We start from the raw sequence: 20,861 nt of genomic DNA on the forward strand, positions 1-20,861 counted from the left end.
TCTTTTAAAGGCTGGCTTAGAATCATCTCTTCATTGATTTCTTCTCTCAACAAGACCTTTCCCCCCATCGCACTCCAGCAGCCTGCTTGTCTATGCTCCGTGTTATCACCCAGTCATCCTGGCCACCGGCATCACTGTGCTTCACATTTACAAGTCAGTTACAAATTCCTGAAGGTCAGGAAAGGCATCAGATACTGCCAGGCAAATACCTGGCACCTTGAAGGAGGCAGATGTATGGTGATTTATCTGACCCATATTTGTTCTAATCAATACCTGATCAGTATTGGATCTGATGGTGCATCTGTTTTTCTTTTTTTTTACCTTGTTCATGGATCTCAGTTGTTTTTCCTCCTGGTCACCTTGAGAACGCCTGGTCCTATTCAAACCCTTTACAGATTCCTCTGAAAGCTGTTGCCCCTCAACCTGGAGGACTCGGCCACACTCAGGTTGAAACGAGCCATACACGCCTCCCACTCTGTGGTCCACTGGTATCTCGGCAGAAACGGACAGGCTGGAAATCCCACCTCAGCCCCCCCACCCCTCTTAAACTGAGCTTTCTGCCAGAGCTTCTCTGCTCGTTCCTTGCCATTTTCCAGTAGGAGGGGACCTGGCGGTGACAGCGTGGTGGGCACTGAGGGGGCAGTGGTGTGAGCAGTGGAGATGGACACATGAAAAGAGACCAAATGACCCACGGCCTGGAAACTTCAAGAGGCAGGAGAGCTTGTGCTTCATGGACCCTCAGAGCTGGTGGGGCAGGGAAGCCCTTTATACGGCTTTAGGCCAACCCATACCCTGGGGCCCCAGCATCCACCAGAACTTACTAAATCCAGCGGTGAACTCCGCTGGGGTCAGAAAGCCATTGCCGTCAGCATCCAGGGCATCAAACACATCCTCCAGGTCCTCCAGGCTGAGGGGCAGCTCCTTATGGAGACTCTGCAAACGATTCAGACCGCGCTGGTTAACACTGCTCATCACGGACGGCTGCCCAGGGGCGCAGCGCCTTCCGCCCCCGCCGACAAAAGCCAGAAGCCGGGTTCTGAAGCTTCACCACCCTTCTCCTCCTCTCAATATTAGGACACCCACCATCTCTTGGTTGCCTACTCACGTGGTAGGCAACTTGCTGGATGATTTATAAGTAAATATGTGTATATTTATTACTATATTTATATATAATTTACTATATATATATGTTTGCATTTAATTCTCAATGACAATTCTTTGAAGTGGGCATAATTATCCCCCTTTTGTAGATGAAGCATGATGTTAAATGACCTGTCCGTGCCAGTAAGTGACATGGCCAGGATCAAATCCAGGTCTGACTTCAAAGCTGGCACTGTTCACAGCTGTAAAGGACCAGAATTGCATGGGACTGAATCCTGTTTAGGATAATACCTGCACGACACGATGCGGTCAAGGTCAATGAGATAATGAATGTAAAGAATACTGCACGGTACTTGGCACAGAGAAAGCATTCAGTAAAAAGTATGAGGGAGGTAGAGAAAGAAAGGGGGGAGCAGAATGTCCCCACCAAGGCCACTGACCCACCAAGGTCACTCAGTGAGTGAATGGCACAGCCAGGTTCCCCTCTGGTTTCACCTGCTCTGCCCAAGCCCCTCCCTCTGTCCCCCTGTTGTCATGCAGGTGTGGGTCACACTCTCAGAAGCCTTCCCTGATGGAGGCCACTCATGTCCCAGGGCTGCAGTTTCTGTGGACACACACTATGGTCCTTTAGCTCTGAAGGGAAGCCGGACAAGGCCACTGGGTGACACGCACCCATCATACCAGCCTGCCCCCCACTCCTGCTCCCTGCTGGCCCTCAACTACTTCCTGAAAAGACATGAACTGCCACTGGCTTAAGGTATGGATAAGAATATTTGTGTTGGATTTCCCTGTCGGTCCAGTGGTTAAGACTTTGCCTTCCAATGCAGGGGGTGCAGGTTCGATCCCTGGTTGGGGAGCTAAGATCCCACATGCCTCACGGCCAAAAAAACCAAAACATAAAACAGAAGCAATATTGTAACAAATTCAATAAAGATTTTTAAAAAGGTCCACATCAAAAAAAAAAAAACTTAAAAAAAAAAAAACAGAATTGTGTTGTAAAAGGGAGTTGGCCAAGATGGGGTGTGAGGTCACTGGACCTGAGTCCTGGGCTGCGCCGGACCACGCAGGGAGAGAAGGGCAGACACTGATGGATGAGGAGCCAAATGGCTGAGCTGCGGATGCTTCCCTCTGGCCGCTGCCTGATGCACCGGTGGCCCCAGGCCAACGTTAATTTGCATCGTTGAAGCAAGTACCCTCTTCTACCCTAATAATCAAAACCTCCCAGTGAAGACTCCCCAAGGGAGTTCATTACAGCCCAGCTGACCCTCCCCCATCCTCCCAGTTCCCCGAGGGATGACTGCACAAAATTGCCGCTGTGGAAGTGACTGACGGCTGAAGACAAGGACCACGGGGCCACAGGAAGGAAGGTACACGCCCATCTGAACAGTCAAAAAGAGCTGGCAGGTGTTGAAAGCAGTAACGTAACTTGCGAGACACTCGGTTTGACCCTCAGGCACCCTTCTAGCTGATAAGCCATAACAATTTGGCAGGTACTTGCGTTAAGAGAGACGATGATGCATTACGACGTGGGGAGACAGGATGATGTGGGAGCCGTTTAGAATCCCTGAATTACATAGGAATGAGGTTTTTAAAAAGGAAGGTAAGTGAGAGTGTGTGCAAGGATTCCAGAAGTGCATCTGCTGAGCAAACAGCAGAATCTCTGGCTTATCCACAATCCATAAACCAGCGGTCTCAAAGCCAAAGGCAGAGAATGCAGGGCGAGGATGGAGTCAAGTTTGCAAGCAGGAAGTTCATTAGCTCCATTTGAAGCCAAAGGCATCACATTGGAGGTAGGGTGAAAACCCAAGATTCCAGTCCTTTCCTTGGGATAATCCTGCCCCCCTCCCTACCCTCCGCCTGAATGTGATCTCTAAAATGTGGTCTCTCACACTGTGCCGGACCCAGAAAGGGGCTGAAAGGAATTGCAGAGTCAGTGGGACCCTCAACTCGCCTCTTGCCCAAAACACCCACACGTGGGCACCCTTGCTCTTGTCAGCATCACCCAGGAAGAGCCAGGTCACAGCCCGCCTCAGGCGCCATCCCTGAAGCCAACAGCACTTCTGACCCCAAGTCCTTCCCATGCTCTAATCCTGTTCCTTGTCTCTGTCTCAAACCGGCTTCCTGCTCTTGCTGTCACTGAAGCTGGGGAGGGCAATATGACATCCTCCAAGTCATACTCCCTCTTCACATCCCGGCAAAGTAGTACCGAGGTCTTCTCCAGCCTTCTCTGCAAACGGCACAAGCCTGATGCCTCAACCTCTCTTTATTGGCCCTACCTGAAAAATCCTTTAGTCTTAATAACCATAATTACCTCTTATTTATCTTTCTTCTCTGGGCCTGCAGAGCCACGTAAAACCAACTTATTCTGCTCTTGTCCCCTGGGTACCTAGCGCTGTCTACATTTTTAACTAAAGGAGCCAAGCCAGGTGGAGAGGGACGCAATGATTCATTCCATGGTGCTGACAACCCGCAAAGCTCTGAGATTTGCCTAAAGTCACAGTGGAGGCCAGGCTGGGATAAAGAAGCAATTTCCCCTTCAGGGCTTCCGCTGTCAGCTAAGGGTTCTCCGTGCATCCATGCATCCTTAATTCCTTTCTCTCACTGCTATCCCACCCCTGCCACCAAAAGTCTGCCCGGCCAGCACCACCCGTTCCAGCCTTCCAGAATCCCGCTTCACGGGTGGATCCTGTCTCCCACTCCCACCCGGAAGAGCAGATGAGGGGGGAGGGAGTCGGGGAGAAGGCAGGCTCGCCCTCCTCACTCTGCCCACGGCCCAACCAGGGGCTCTTTACGATTCCACACTCCCTCCGACCGTGGCCTCCCTCCACCGCCTTCCAGTTCACTCTAAATTCCTGCTTCCTCTGAACTCTGAATTCCTGCATCACTTCCTCAGGAAGCCTCTGCAGCACCCGGCTTAGACCAGCGATCCAGACCCACCCCAAACACATTTCTTTCGTTCATAAGTCTCACTTCGCTTTGTACTTCACATACTGATGGATGCGATTAGTGGATGAATGTCTGCTCCTTCAGTGGCCTGGAAGCTCTGGGAAGAGGGACCCCGTTCATTTTTGTTCACTGTCATGGCCCCAGGATCTAGCCCAGTGCTGACAACCAGGCGGTATTTAGATACTTGTTGAACAAGTGAATCAATAAACGAGTGACTACGAGTGATAGCCGGCGGTCCTGAACTCCTGTCCACAGAGCACTGGCCTAGACCCCATCCACTCTAGATCCTGACCAGCCCCCGTCCCCCACCCAGGGATGCTCGGCGAGGTCTTATAAACTGGGGCGTGGAACAGGAAACAGTCCTGCAGGAGCCGTGCTGAGGGCGCAGGCTCCCAGAGCCAGGGGAAAACGCTGTCTCCCGCTACACCTCAGCCGGACTCTCTACCTTCCTGGTCGCCAGCCTGCAACATGCCTCGTGCAGCTTAAAGCCAAGGGTTGCACAGCTTCAAATGCATCTAAGGGAAATGCTCATTAAAGAGAAAACCAGGAGATCCACCTTTACAGCCAGATTAATCTCTCCCTCTTTCCAGGCTCCCAAAGCCTCCTGTTCAGACCCTTCTCCCAGCACCAACCACTCTCTTCCCTGCGGTAGAGCCCAGACGCACCAGACATCTTCAGGATGGGACTGTGAGGTCCAGAGGTGGGATCTACCTTGATTCCGCCTGGTGCCTTGATGTGCTTGGTTCAGGCTGACGGCCGGGTGCAGACAGGAGTCTCAACCTCTGCGCTGTTGACATCTCGGGATGAAGAATTCTTTGTTGGAGAGGGAGGTGGGGGAGGAGCTGCCCGTGCTTTACGGGACATTTAGCAGCATCTCCGGACACCACTTAGTAGATGCCCATGGCATCTCCCTCTCCAGTCATTCCAATCAAGAATGTCCCGCAGATTGCCAGAAGGATTCGCAGGAAAAGGTTGCTCCTTGCCCCCAGATCCTGATAATCAAGGCTCTTGGTGCTCCAGCCAGGCATCAGGGCTGTGCCTCTGAGGTGGGAGAGCCAACTTCAGGACACTGGTCCACAAGAGACCTACCAGCTCCACGTAATACCAAACGGCAAAAATCTCTCAGAGATCTCCATCTCAACATCAAGACCCAGCTTCACTCAACGACCAGCAAGCTACAGGGCTGGACACCCTATGCCAAACAACTAGCAAGACAGGAACACAGCCCCATCCATTAGCAGGGAGGCTGCCTAAAATCATAAGGCCACAGACACCCCAAAACACACCACCAGACGTGGACGTGCCCACCAGAAAGACAAGATTCAACCTCATCCACCAGAACACAGGCACTAGTCCCCTCCACCAGGAAGCCTACACAACCCACTGAACCAACCTTACCCACTGGGGACAGATACCAAAAACAACGGGAACTACGAACCTGCAGCCTGTGAAAAGGAGACCCCAAACACAGTAAGATAAGCAAAATGAGATGACAGAAAAACACACAGCAGATGAAGGAGCAGGGTCAAAACACACCAGACCTAACAAATGAAGAGGAAATAGGTAGTCTACCTGAAAAAGAATTCAGAATAATGATAGTAAGGATGATCCAAAATCTTGGAAATAGAATAGACAAAATGCAAGAAACATTTAACAAGGACGTAGAAGAACTAAAGAGGAACCAAGCATCGATGAAAAACACAATAAATGAAATTAAAAATACTCTAGATGGGATCAATAGCAGAATAACTGAGGCAGAAGAAAGGATAAGTGACCTGGAAGATAAAATGGTGGAAATAACTACTGCAGAGCAGGATAAAGAAAAAAGAATGAAAAGAACTGAGGACAGTCTCAGAGACCTCTGGGACAACATTAAACGCACCAACATTCGAATTATAGGGGTCCCAGAAGAAGAAGAGAAAAAGAAAGGGACTGAGAAAATATTTGAAGAGATTATAGTTGAAAACTTCCCTAATATGGGAAAGGAAATAGTTAATCAAGTCCAGGAAGCACAGAGAGTCCCATACAGGATAAACCCAAGGAGAAACACGCCAAGACACATATTAATCAAACTGTCAAAAATTAAATATAAAGAAAACATATTAAAAGCAGCAAGGGAAAAACAACAAATAACACACAAGGGAATCCCCATAAGGTTAACAGCTGATCTTTCAGCAGAAACTCTGCAAGCCAGAAGGGAGTGGCAGGATATACTTAAAGTGATGAAGGAGAAAAACCTACAACCAAGATTACTCTACCCAGCAAGGATCTCATTCAGATGTGATGGAGAAATTAAAACCTTTACAGACAAGCAAAAGCTGAGAGAGTTCAGCACCACCAAACCAGCTTTACAACAAATGCTAAAGGAACTTCTCTAGGCAAGAAACCCAAGAGAAGGAAAACACCTACAATAACAAACCCAAAACATTTAAGAAAATGGGAATAGGAACATACATATCGATAATTACCTTGAATGTAAATGGATTAAATGCTCCCACCAAAAGACACAGACTGGCTGAATGGATACAAAAACAAGACCCATATATATGCTGTCTACAAGAGACCCACTTCAGACCTAGAGACACATACAGACTGAAAGTGAGGGGATGGAAAAAGATATTCCATGCAAATGGAAATCAAAAGAAAGCTGGAGTAGCAATTCTCATATCAGACAAAATAGACTTTAAAATAAAGAATATTATAAGAGACAAAGAAGGACACTATATAATGATCAAGGGATCGATCCAAGAGGAAGGTATAACAATTGTAAATATTTATGCACCCAACATAGGAGCACCTCAATACATAAGGCAAATACTAACAGCCATAAAAGGGGAAATTGACAGCAACACAATCATAGTAGGGGACTTTAACACCCCACTTTCACCAATGGACAGATCATCCAAAATGAAAATAAATAAGGAAACACAAGCTTTAAATGATACATTAAACAAGATGGACTTAATTGATATTTATAGGACATTCCACCCAAAAACAACAGAATACACATTTTTCTCAAGTGCGCATGGAACATTCTCCAGGATAGATCATATCTTGGGTCACAAATCAAGCCTTGGTAAATTTAAGAAAATTGAAATCGTATCAAGTATCTTTTCCGACCACAACGCTATGAGACTAGATATCAATTACAGGAAAAGATGTGTAAAAAATACAAACACATGGAGGCTACACAATACACTACTTAATAACGAAGTGATCACTGAAGAAATCAAAGGGGAAATCAAAAAATACCTAGAAACAAATGACAATGGAGATACGACGACCCAAAACCTATGGGACGCAGCAAAAGCAGTGCTAAGAGGGAAGTTTATAGCAATACAAGCCTACCTCAAGAAACAGGAAACATCTCGAATAAACAACCTAACCTTGCACCTAAAGCAATTAGAGAAAGAAGAACAAAAAAACCCCAAAGCTAGCAGAAGGAAAGAAATCATAAAGGTCAGGTCAGAAATAAATGAAAAAGAAATGAAGGAAACAATAGCAAAAATCAATAAAACTAAAAGCTGGTTCTTTGAGAAGATAAACAAAATTGATAAACCATTAGCCAGACTCATCAAGAGAAAAAGGGAGAAGACTCAGATCAATAGAATTAGAAATGAAAAAGGAGAAGTAACCACTGACACTGCAGAAATACAAAAGATCATGAGAGGTTACTACAAGCAACTCTACGCCAATAAAATGGACAACCTGGAAGAAATGGACAGATTCTTAGAAATGCACAAACTGCCGAGACTGAACCAGGAAGAAATAGAAAATATGAACAGACCAATCACAAGCACTGAAATTGAAACTGTGATTAAAAACCTTCCAACAAACAAAAGCCCAGGACCAGATGGCTTCACAGGTGAATTCTATCAAACATTTAGAGAAGAGCTAACACCTATCCTTCTCAAACTCTTCCAAAATATTGCAGAGGGAGGAACACTCCCAAACTCATTCTACGAGGCCACCATCATCCTGATACCAAAACCAGACAAAGATGTCACAAAGAAAGAAAACTACAGGCCAATATCACTGATGAACATAGATGCAAAAATCCTCAACAAAATACTAGCAAACAGAATCCAACAGCACATTAAAAGGATCATACACCATGATCAAGTGGGGTTTATCCCAGGAATGCAAGGATTCTTCAACATACGCAAATCAATCAATGTGATACACCATATTAACAAATTGAAGGAGAAAAACCATATGATCATCTCAATAGATGCAGAGAAAGCTTTCGACAAAATTCAACACCCATTTATGATAAAAGCCCTGCAGAAAGTAGGCATAGAGGGAACTTTCCTCAACATAATAAAGGCCATATATGACAAACCCACAGCCAACATTGTCCTCAATGGTGAAAAACTGAAACCATTTCCACTAAGATCAGGAACAAGACAAGGTTGCCCACTTTCACCACTATTATTCAACATAGTTTTGGAAGTGTTAGCCACAGCAATCAGAGAAGACAAAGAAATAAAAGGAATCCAAATCGGAAAAGAAGAAGTAAAGCTGTCACTGTTTGCAGATGACATGATACTATACATAGAGAATCCTAAAGATGCTACCAGAAAACTCCTAGAGCTAATCAATGAATTTGGTAAAGTAGCAGGATACAAAATTAATGCACAGAAATCTCTTGCATTTCTATACACTAATGATGAAAAATCTGAAAGTGAAATTAAGAAAACACTCCCGTTTACCATTGCAACAAAAAGAATAAAATATCTAGGAATAAACCTACCTAAGGAGACAAAAGACCTGTATGCAGAAAATTATAAGACACTGATGAAAGAAATTAAAGATGATACAAATAGATGGAAAGATATACCATGTTCCTGGATTGGAAGAATCAACATTGTGAAAATGACTCTACTACCCAAAGCAATCTACAGATTCAATGCAATCCCTATCAAACTACCACTGGCATTTTTCACAGAACTAGAACAAAAAATTTCACAATTTGTATGGAGACACAAAAGACCCCGAATAGCCAAAGCAATCTTGAGAACGAAAAATGGAGCTGGGGGAATCAGGCTCCCTGACTTCAGACTATATTACAAAGCTTCAGTAATCAAGACAGTTTGGTACTGGCACAAAAACAGAAATATAGATCAATGGAACAGGATAGAAAGCCCAGAGATAAACCCACGCACATATGGTCACCTTATCTTTGATAAAGGAGGCAAGCATATACAGTGGAGAAAAGACAGCCTCTTCAATAAGTGGTGCTGGGAAAATTGGACAGATACATGTAAAAGTATGAAATTAGAACACTCCCTGACACCATGCACAAAAATAAACTCAAAATGGATTAAAGACCTAAGTGTAAGACCAGACACTATCAAACTCTTAGAGGAAAACATAGGCAGAACACTCTATGACATACATCACAGCAAGATTCTTTTTGACCCAGCTCCCAGAGAAATGGAAATAAGAACACAAATAAACAAATGGGACCTAATGAAACTTAAAAGCTTTTGCACAGCAAAGGAAACCATAAACAAGACCAAAAGACAACCATCAGAATGGGAGAAAATATTTGCAAATGAAGCAACTGACAAAGGATTAATCTCCAAGATTTACAAGCAGCTCATGCAGCTCAATAACAAAAAAACGAACAACCCAATCCAAAAATGGGCAGAAGACCTAAATAGACATTTCTCCAAAGAAGATATACAGATGGCCTACAGACACATGAAAGAATGCTCAACATCATTAATCATTAGAGAAATGCAAATCAAAACTACAATGAGATATCATCTCACACCGGTCAGAATGGCCATCATCAAAAAATCTACAAACAATAAATGCTGGAGAGGGTGTGGAGGAAAGGGAACTCTCTTGCACTGTTGGTGGGAATGTAAATTGATACAGCCACTATGGAGAACAGTATGGAGGTTCCTTAAAGAACTACAAATAGAACTACCATACGATCCAGCAATCCCACTACTGGGCATATACCCTGAGAAAACCATAGTTCAAAAAGAGTCATGTACCAAAATGTTCATTGCAGCTCTATTTACAATAGCCAGGACATGGAAGCAACCTAAATGTCCATCGACAGATGAATGGATAAAGAAGATGTGGCACATATATACAATGGAATATTACTCAGCCATAAAAAGAAATGAAATGGAGGTATTTGTAATGAGGTGGAGGGAGTTAGAGTCTGTCATACAGAGTGAAGTAAGTCAGAAAGAGAAAAACAAATACAGTATGCTAACACATATATACGGAATCTAAGGGGAAAAAAAGCCATGAAGAACCTAGTGGCAAGACGGGAATAAAGACACAGACCTACTAGAGAATGGACTTGAGGATATGGGGAGGGGGTGGGGTGAGATGTGACAGGGTGAGAGAGTGTCATGGACATATATACACTACCAAATGTAAAATAGATAGCTAGTGGGAAGCAGCCGCATAGCACAGGGAGATCAGCTCGGTGCTTTGTGACCACCTAGAGGGGTGGGATGGGGAGGGTGGGAGGGAGGGAGATGCAAGAGGGAAGAGATATGGGAACATATTGTATATGTATAACTGATTAACTTTGTTATAAAGCAGAAGCTAACACACTATTGTAAGGCAATTATACTTCAATAAAGATGTTTAAAAAAAAAAAAAAAAAAAGAATGTCCCTAGACGTTGCCAAATGTCCTCTAAGAAGCCAAACTGCCCTCGCTCACATAGACTGGACACAAGCAAGCGCAGCACCAGCTAGAGACGAATGAAAGGGACCCTCTCCAGCAGAAATGCCCCTTCTTGATCTCTCAGGCAGAGAGATGACTTGCACTTGACCTCCCAGTACGACAGTGCAGCCGCTGCGGAAACAGCGTGGGATCCCTCAAAATATTAAAACTAGAATTGCCATATGATCCAGCAATCCCACTCTGGGGTATATACCCCAAAGAACTGAAAGCAGGGACTCAAAGAGCATTTGTACGTCCCTCTCCATAGCAACGTGATTCACACCCAAGGGTGTGAAGCAACCCAAGTGCCCATCGACGGCCAAATGGATAAACAAAATGTGGTAAATAGATAAAATGGAATCTTATCCAGCCCTAAAAAGAGAGGAAATTCTGACATGTGCCACCATGTGGAATCTTGAAGACATTTTGCTAAGTGAAATAAGGCAGTCACCAAAGGACGGATACTGTATGATTCTACTTATACGAGGTCCCCAGAGGAGCCATATCCATAGAGACAAAGTAGGATGGTGGTCCTGGGGGCTGGGGGAGGGGGATGGGGAGTTAAGTGTTTAATGGGGACAGAGTTTCTATTTTGCAAAATAAGGAGAGTTCTGGTGAGGGTTACACAACAATGTGAATGTATTGAAAAGCACTGAAATATTCACTTAAAAATGGTTTCAGATGGGGAATTTTGTTACGTGTATTTTACCACAATTTAGAAACATCACAGAGTGGAGGACACTAGGAATTGTGTTAAGACTTGGGGTATAAGTCTCCCCACCCCCAATGACACACACACACACACAGAGCATTTATGGAGAGATTTCCAGGCCCCAGCTCAGGGCTAAGTGCTCTGCATGTACACACGCGCCTGATTCTCTTCTAACGCTGGGAGTTAGTTATACATAATTCACAGATGAGGGGCTACAGCTTAGAGGGCTTAAGAGACTTACACAAATTCACATTGCTAGTAAGTGGCAGATTCAGGATTAAAACTCAGGGCAATGTACCACAAAATTCTTTAAGAGTCTCTTTGTTAACCTAAATCAGGAGTCAACTAGCATCCCTTGTAAAGGCCAGATCATGCATATTTGAGGCTTTGCGGGCCTTTGTCACAGCTTCCCAAGTCCGTGTTGTAACTTGGAATCCGCCGTGGATGGTATGAGAAGGAAAGAGGCCGGCTGTGTTCCAATTACACGGCACTCACAGAAACAGCGAGCGAGCCAGGTTTGGCTGGCTGGCCAACTCCTGGATGGTTCTTTACAGTTTGGCTAATCCAGGAATTCCAGGCAGTGTTGCAGAGTGGGTACTTGGCATTGGTAATAACCATTACACTCCTCTAAGAAATCAGGGAAACAGGGTTTATGAGGCTGCTGATGTCTTCAGAGATCTCCTGCCCGACCTGACCCCATCTCCCTCTCCCAACTGGAGGCGTCCCTTCACGCCCTCTTCAGCCTGGTCCTCCCGTGTCCCTCTGCCTCTCACTAGGGACCCTCCGGCTCACGACTCTGGTTCTCTAGGGGACCCCTTCCCTGCAAAGCAATCTTCACCCCACTTCTGCCTGGAATGATCTCCATGGGACACACAGAGGCGTTCATTGTGGAGGAGGGAGTGAGGTCTGGGGGGCCACGGGTGGAGCTGAAGACCCTCCAACCTCCGCCTAAACTCTGCGCTCACAGCTCAATATCATCCATCCAACGTCCCGTAGCAGGACCTGCTCCTGCGCAACCCGAGCTCAGGGCGGCTTGCATCCTGGCCTCGGCCCCGGGGACCTGCTCCTTTCCGTCTGTGGTCCTGCTCGGTCAGGGTGTCTGTTTGCCCACGGCTGCTGCTCTCCGATCACCTCTCGGATGGCTGGGTCTCCCCACCTCTCGGATGCCTGGGTCTCCCCACCTCTCGGATGCCTGGGTCTCCCCCCCCTCTCGGATGCCTGGGTCTCCCCACCTCTCGGATGCCTGGGTCTCCCCACCTCTCGGATGCCCGGGTCTCCCCACCTCTCGGATGCCCGGGTCTCCCCCCCTCTCGGATGCCCGGGTCTCCCCCCCTCTCGGATGCCCGGGTCTCCCCACCTCTCGGATGCCCGGGTCTCCCCCCCTCTCGGATGCCCGGGTCTCCCCCCCTCTCGGATGCCTGGGTCTCCCCCCCTCTCGGATGCCTGGGTCTCCCCACCTCTCGGATGCCTGGGTCTCCCCCCCTCTCGGATGCCTGGGTCTCCCCCCCTCTCGGATGCCTGGGTCTCCCCCCCTCTCGGATGCCTGGGTCTCCCCACCTCTCGGATGCCTGGGTCTCCCCACCTCTCGGATGGCTGGGTCTCCCCACCTCTCGGATGCCTGGGTCTCCCCACCTCTCGGATGGCTGGGAGCCTGTCTCACCCCCTGCAGGTGGATTTCTTCCGTTACTCAGGAGAAAGAAGGATGGCAGCACCAGGGGACCAGCCCCGCCCCTCCCCCTCCCCCAAAGGGTGGCAACTGTGTGCGGTTTTGTGCCAGCTCCCCTCCCGCGCCGGCCCCTCCTGCCCAGGCGCCCCACCCCGACCCGGCCCCTCTCCGCCTTAACAGGCCTTTCCCGGCATCTGGGTCTGGGTGCGCGTGCATGCTGTGAGCTCTTCTCCGGGTCCCGAGAGGCCGTGCTGGGAGCCGAGGGTGAGAAAGGGGCTGGTGACCAGGACCAAGGGGCCAGCCACCGGCCGCCGCGGTGCGTGCGGGGGTGACAGCAGCAGGCAGATGTCCTCAGTCCTGCCAGGAGAACCAAGGGCGCGTGGGCCTCACAGGGAACCCAGGGGGGACAACAAGAGGGTGACTTTCTTCCCAAATCTCCTCCCAGCCCATCCTCCTCCAGACATGACCGTGAGAGCGGCAGGGAGGCGGCCCTTCGACGACGCGTTTTGTTCTCTCGTGATATCATTCTCTCAGCTTGAAGAGCTGAACTTTTCAAATGCTTCGCCGTGCACAGGCACGCAGAAAGTTCAGGAAACTGCAGCCGGCAGAGCTGAGTGCCACGGACCCAGCAGACCAGCTGGTGGGATGGCCCGCCCTCCTCCCGCTGTCTGGACCAGGGGTGAGGCCGGAGGGAACAAGGCTGCTATGGTGTCTCTGGGATCTGATGCTTCTGACTTCATTCCGAGCCCAACGCAAAGGATTTCTTGAACGATTGATACTTTACAGTTTAAACTCACCGTGCCTCTCCCGGCCTTCATTAAAGAGTGGGCTTTGGTGCAGGTTAATGGGGGTATATTCAGTGAGAGTGCTGAGTTGCACTGTGCATGTGACCCACGGTTGACCCTCAATAAAAGAGAATTCCCTTTTCTTTCTTTCTAGAAGGAGAAGCACAAATGAAACATGCCATTAAAACCACTCCTACAAGCACCATGGCCACAGGCCTGTGAAGGACAACTATGAATTCCCAGGCTGGGGTTGTCGAGGTTTTCTCAAAACACACCTAGGCTGGACTTCTAGGTGGGGGGAGGCTTTGGGGATGAGTATCAGGGGCAGAAATTTACCAGGTGTCAATTGCTGAAAACTAGAGAGGCCCAGGCTCGCCTGTGGGCTAAGGTACCACTGTTCCCAGGTCTTTCCCCTCAAATCCTGCAGCACCTCCTGGGCGGGGAAGAGTCTGGGAGAAGCCAGAATATTCCACCCCGTGGGGCCGGTGGGAGAAAGGCCTGCGGCGCTCCGTCCAGGTCACAAGCCTCCAGGCCGCGAGGCTCACACAGCAAGTGGAGGTGGGACGGACACGAACGAGGGTCTGCATTTCATGGCCCAACTTCAGTGTACTCTGAAAAACCAGCCTTAAAAGAGAAAACCTGCCCATCGCGGGTCTTCTTCCCCCTCGTGCAGCTGTGTGTCCCTCCCCAAAATGCCCCTGACGTACGAGTGATGGGAGGGCGGTGTGGAGAGATGCTGTCAGAGGTCCAGTGCAGCCCGCGCTTCCTTTATTCTCGGGGTGAAATCATGACTGCAGCATGAGAGACTTAAGGAAGACACTGGGAAGGCACCAGACCAGGGGTGGGCAAACCACGCCCCGCCCTGTAAATGGGACCCAGTGCCTGTTTTTGTACAGCCAGAGAGCTAAGAATCGCTTTTACATTTTTAAATGGTTGAAAACAGTATCAAAAGAAGAATATGTTTGGTGACACATGAAAATGACATACAATGTACATTTCAGTGTAGGTAAATAAAGTTGTTTGGGAACAGGCCAGACTCTGCTGTTTCCACACTGCCTGTGGCTGCTAGCGCTGCTGTAACCGAGCAGCACCTTACGGGGCCTTCGCGGGTCAGACACCTCCCCGTACCCTCCGCTTTAGCTCCTCTCTGGAGGACCTAGATAATAGTATCTGATGCACATTTCCTGAGTTGTTTTACAGATGCTAAAACCACCACCAAACGGAAGACATTAACTACTTGAAGACCACGAGCACATAGCCCCCAGGCCTCCTGGAGCCTAAGAACTGATCATGTGAACCCCTGTGATACCGCCCTGGTACCACCACCAACCAGAGAACTGTGCACGAGCTGATCACATACCCTGGGACTCCCCTCTCTCACCTGGCCTTTAAAAATGATTTGCTGAAAACCACTGAGGAGTTCGGGTGTTTTTTTTTTTACTGTGGACCATTTTTGAAGTCTTTATTGAGTTTGTTACAATACCGCTTTGGTTTTGGTTTTTTGGCCCTGAGGCATGTGGGATCTTAGCTCCCCGACCAGGGATCAAACCTGCACCCCCTGCACTGGAAGGCTAAGTCTTAACCACTGAACCACCAGGGAAGTCTGAAGGAGTTCAGGTGTTTTGAGCACTAGCTGGCCCGGACTCCTTGCTTGGCGCCTGCAATAAACGCTGCCCTTTCTTTCACCACAACCTGGGGTCAGTAGGTCGGCTTTACTGTGCATGGGCGAACAGATCCAAGTTTGGTTCAGTAACACCGTGACAGAGCTGACTGAGAGTCATGGCACCTCGTGGGAGTGGCTTGGGCACAGCTCGGAGCTGTGTTGTAAAGTAACAAGTCAGTGCCTTTCCACCTTTGTTCCAGAAGGTTCTTCTCCGTGTCTCACTTAAGTTTCTTATACTGCTGCCACCATTTTCCACAATTCTGGGGAGTTACTGACTCAGAGAAAATAGCCCCCAAGTCTGACACCAAGTGAAGGCCAGAAAAAGAATGAACCCAGGAGATCTAGCTCCCAGGAGAGTTTAGGCCGATGCCTCCTTCCAGGACAGAGTTGACGGCATCTTTTCTGTTAAAGACGTCACCTCCCGTGGGGCAGGCCCCAGCCCAAGAAAGGGAGACCCATGCCTTCCAGGTGGCATTCCAGGTGGGCAGGTGCAACCCGGGACCCTCTTACCTGCATATCCCTCCTGGCGATGAAGCCCTTGCCCTCGGCATCACAGGTCTGGAAGAACTCCTGTGCCTTCCTCAGCATGGTCAGCTGTGCCGGTGCCAGCTCCTGGGTCCCCTCACATGGCAGGTCGTCCAGGGAGCCCAGGCAGGCCCCGCTCCCCTGGTGCCCCCAGCCAGGCCCCCGGGGTCTGGAGACCACTCTCCTCTCGGGGGTGGCCATCCAGATCTGTCAGTTTCTTCGAGTCTTTTCAGAACCTGAAGGTGGAAGACGAGAGAGAGAGGAGTGGGCGTGGTAGGGATGGAGGGAGGCTGGAAAAGGGTGAGCGGGGACGGAGGGAAGCAGAGGACCGCTCACCAGCGCCTGTTTCTCTCTTCACCAGCACAGGCTCGGAACAAGGGGACGTGTGCCCTGATCATTAACAGAGCAGCCAGCCCGTCAAAGAGAGCAGAGAGGAAGGGGGAAGGAAAAACAGACATTTCCAGCTTGAAAGGAGGTGGCCAGAGAATTGCTCCCGATCTAAATCAACGGCAAGAGCACAGATGCTGACAGATCAGCTTCCATTTCTGGAGCGTTTACTTGGAGGCAGGCCCCACACCGCGGTCTCTATATACATTTTCCCATTTCCTCGCCCTCTAATGGTGGGATTTCAGTCATGGTGACTGGCAGTGGAGGAAGGTCTTTGGGGTGGGGTTCCTCCTCTATAGCCCGCCAAATAGAGTGCATAGCAATCCACTACTACTGACCAGCTGTGTGAGCTTAAGAGAGCCCCAGAGCCACTCTGGGCCTGGGAATTAGTAAACCTGACCTCTCCGTTCTAGGCCTGACTTTCTCTGGCCCCCAGCTTCCCTGGCCCATGTCACAGGCGATGCATGGCATAAAAGAGGCAATCTCACAGTTCTAAAGAAGTCGGCTATGAGCACTAGAAGAGAGGCACCACCTCTTATTTGATTTTAACCCCAGGCATCGGCCCAAAGATGGTATAAAGTAAGTGCTCATTGATTCTCTGTTGAATGAAGGAAGATCGCTCTTTCGTAAATTCTTTGCAGGGATGCCTGAAAGCATTTTATTTCGGTCAGGAAGCTCTTTATATGGGATTTTCATCTCATAAAGAGCAAGTCCGGACTTCTGTTTCCAGAAAAGATGGAATAACAGGGACTGGATTTACCCTCCAAGTTGAAATAACCCAAAATCCAGATGAGATGTATATATACATATATATATATATATATATATATATATATGTATATACATATATATATATATTTTTTTTAATGGTTTTCCAGACACTGGATATCAGGCAATGAAGGATAGTGAACAGCAGGGCTGCGATGAGGGTGAGCGGAGGGAGGCCCCTAAAGTATCAGATTAAGAGGCGCCGAGTCTCAGGTCCTAACCCTGTACTCCCACTCTTGAGAGTGTCTTCTTAAGGTGCAAGAAGAGGATTCCACTCTCGAAGCTGTGTATCTGAGAGTGACCAGCTTTTTAAATTTTGCTCCCAAAGGGCCCACACTTGCCTCCCTCTAGTCTAAGCCTTGTTCCTGAGAGATGGGAAACAAATGAAATATGCCCCATTATTGCGTAAAGAGTTGTCAGTTCATGGCACAGGAAGGGGAAACCCAGGTGGCGCCTGACAGATACCCTAAATAGAGGAAACCCAACTATATGCTGCCTAAAAGAAATGTTCTTTAACATAAAGACACAAATAGGGGACTTCCCTGGTGGCGCAGTGGTTAGGAATCCGCTTGCCTATGCAGGGGAAACGGGTTCGAGCCCTGGTCTGGGAAGATCCCACATGCTGTGGAGCAACTAAGCCCGTGCACCACAACTATTGAGCCTGCACTCTAGAGCCCGTGAGCCACAACTACTGAAGCCCGTGCACCTAGAGCCCGTGCTCTGCAACAAGAGAAGCCACCACAATGAGAAGCCCGCGCACCGCAACAAAGAGCAGCCCCCGCTCGCTGCAACTAGAGAAAGCCCACGTGCAGCAACAAAGACCCAACACAGCCAAAAGTAAATAAATAAATAAATAAATTTATATTAAAAAAAAAAGACACAAATAGGTTAAAAGTAAGAGACTGAAAAAATATATAGCATGTTAACACTAGTCAAGGGAAAGCTGCATATTAATATCAGGCAAAGTGGATTCTATAGAACAAAGAATATTAATGGAGATAAAGTCATTTCATAATGATAAAGAGGGCAATTCATCAATAGGATAAAACAATCTAAACACATATGCACCTAACAACAGGTGCAAAAAGCAAATGCATAAAACAAAAACTGATAGAACTTCAAGGAGAACTAGACAAATCCACAATCACATTCAGATTTCATTATCCCTCTACCAATAATTAATAAAACAAGAAGACAGAAATCAGTAAGGATACAGAAGACTTGAACAAAACTGTCAACTATTTTGACCTACTTGACATTTATAGAACAATCCACCCAACAAAACCTGAACACACTTTCAAGTGCACATGGAACATTTATCAAGACAGTCCATATTCCGGTCCACAAAACAAGTTTCAATAAATTTAAAAGGATTCAGTCATACAAAGTATGTACTCTGACCACAATGGAATTATGTTAGAACCAATAACAGAAAGACCTCTGGAAAATCTCCAAATGTGGAAACTATGTAACATACTTCTAGAAACCCATGGCTCAAAGGAGAAATAAAAATGGAATTTAAGAATAATTTAAACTAAATGAAAAAGAAGTACAATATTTCAAATTTTGTAGGATATTGCTAAAGCAGTACTGAGGAAAAAATTTATAGCCCTAAACACATATATTAGAAAGGAAGAAAGGTCTCAGGCCACTGGCCTCATCTTCTACCTCTAGAAACTAGAAAAAGAAGAGTAAATTAAACCCAAAGTAAGGAGAAGAAATAATAACAATCAGAACAGAAATCAATGAAATAGAAAACCATAGAGAAAAACAATGGAGAAAATCAACAAAACTAAAAGCTAGGCCTTTAAGAAGATCAATAAAGAGAGAAGATACATATTATAGTATAAGGAATTTAAGATGACATCATTATAAATTCTACAGACATTAAAAGGATAATAAGGGAATATTATGAACTACTTTATGCCAATAAATTTGACAATTTAGATGAGATGGACAAATTCCTTGAAATATCACACTAAATATCAAAGCTCACTCAAGAAGAAATAGATAGCCCGAACAACACTATACCTATTTTAAAAATTTTAAAAGAAAATCAACAACTCGGTTGTTTTTAAATGGACAAACATTTGAACAGGTGCTTCACCAAATAAGATATGTGGATATCAAATAACCACATGAAAATGTTCATCATTATTAGTCATAAGGGAAATGAAATTTAAAACCAAAATGAAATGCCAATACACACTTGTTAGAATGTCTGAAATGAAAAAGATTGACCAAGTCTCGGCAAGGATGTGGGGTGACAGGATGGAACACTCATATGTCGCTGGTGGAAATGTACACAAACGTACAATCCCTTCGGAAAACACTTTGTGGTCTCTTACAAAAGTCAAACAAACTTCTACCATCTGATCCAGCCATGACACTCCTCAGTATTACTTACCCAAGAGAATAAAAGCATACGTCCATACAAAGACTTGTCCATGAAGGTTCACAGAAGCTTTATTTGTAGTAGCCAAAAACAGCCCAAATGTTCATCAGCAGGTGAACTGGTAAGATTGTGGTATAAACACACAAAGGGATGCTACTCAGCTTTGAAAGGAAGGGACTGTTGATCCAAGCCACAAACTGTATGAATCTCAAAATAATCATGTGAGTGAAAGAAGCTGGACAAAAAGAGTGCATCCTATTTGATTCTACTTATATCAAATTATAAAAAATGAAGACTCACCTATAGTGACAGGAAAGAGATAAGGGAGGGTGGGGGAGGGTGAAAAGGAGGGATGACAAATGGGCAAGAGCAAACTTTTGGGGGTGTGGATATGTTCGAAATCTTAATTGTGGTGATGGCTTCATGGAGATACACATATACATACAGACAGACACACATATGCAAATGCACATACATGTAGATACAAATATGTATCAAAACATCAAATTATACATTTTAAATATGTGTGGTTTATTGCATGTCAATAGTTGACTAGATCTATTTTTTTAAAAAAAAGAATAGGTCAACTCTCACCACTATTATTCAACATAGTTTTGGAAGTGTTAGCCACAGCAATCAGAGAAGAAAAAGAAATAAAAGGAATCCAAATCGGAAAAGAAGAAGTAAAGCTGTCACTGTTTGCAGATGACATGATACTATACATAGAGAATCCTAAAGATGCTACCAGAAAACTACTAGAACTAATCAATGAATTTGGTAAAGTAGCAGGATACAAAATTAATGCACAGAAATCTCTTGCATTCCTATACACTAATGATGAAAAATCTGAAAGTGAAATTAAGAAAACACTCCCGTTTACCATTGCAACAAAAAGAATAACATATCTAGGAATAAACCTACCTAAGGAGACAAAAGACCTGTATGCAGAAAATTATAGGACACTGATGAAAGAAATTAAAGATGATACAAATAGATGGAGAGATATACCATGTTCTTGGATGGGAAGAATCAACATTGTGAAAATGACTCTACTACCCAAAGCAATCTACAGATTCAATGCAATCCCTATCAAACTACCACTGGCATTTTTCACAGAACTAGAACAAAAAATTTCACAATTTGTATGGAGACACAAAAGACCCCGAATAGCCAAAGCAATCTTGAGAACGAAAAATGGAGCTGGAGGAATCAGGC

The 20,861-nt window shown here is 46.4% G+C and overlaps 1 protein-coding gene across 1 annotated transcript in view; it reads right to left on the minus strand.

The window, feature by feature from the left end:
- The window catches only part of CRACR2A (calcium release activated channel regulator 2A), a 125,283-nt gene that overhangs the window by 61,318 nt on the left and 43,104 nt on the right, over positions 1 to 20,861 (minus strand). Inside the window, 2 exon segments of the mRNA XM_036864731.1 lie at positions 822 to 933; positions 16,082 to 16,332. Coding sequence (XP_036720626.1) covers positions 822 to 933; positions 16,082 to 16,297 — 328 coding nt within the window. The 5' untranslated portion in view covers positions 16,298 to 16,332.

The sequence above is a fragment of the Balaenoptera musculus genome, chromosome 10, assembly GCF_009873245.2.
Source record: "Balaenoptera musculus isolate JJ_BM4_2016_0621 chromosome 10, mBalMus1.pri.v3, whole genome shotgun sequence".
Taxonomy (NCBI): domain Eukaryota; kingdom Metazoa; phylum Chordata; class Mammalia; order Artiodactyla; family Balaenopteridae; genus Balaenoptera; species Balaenoptera musculus.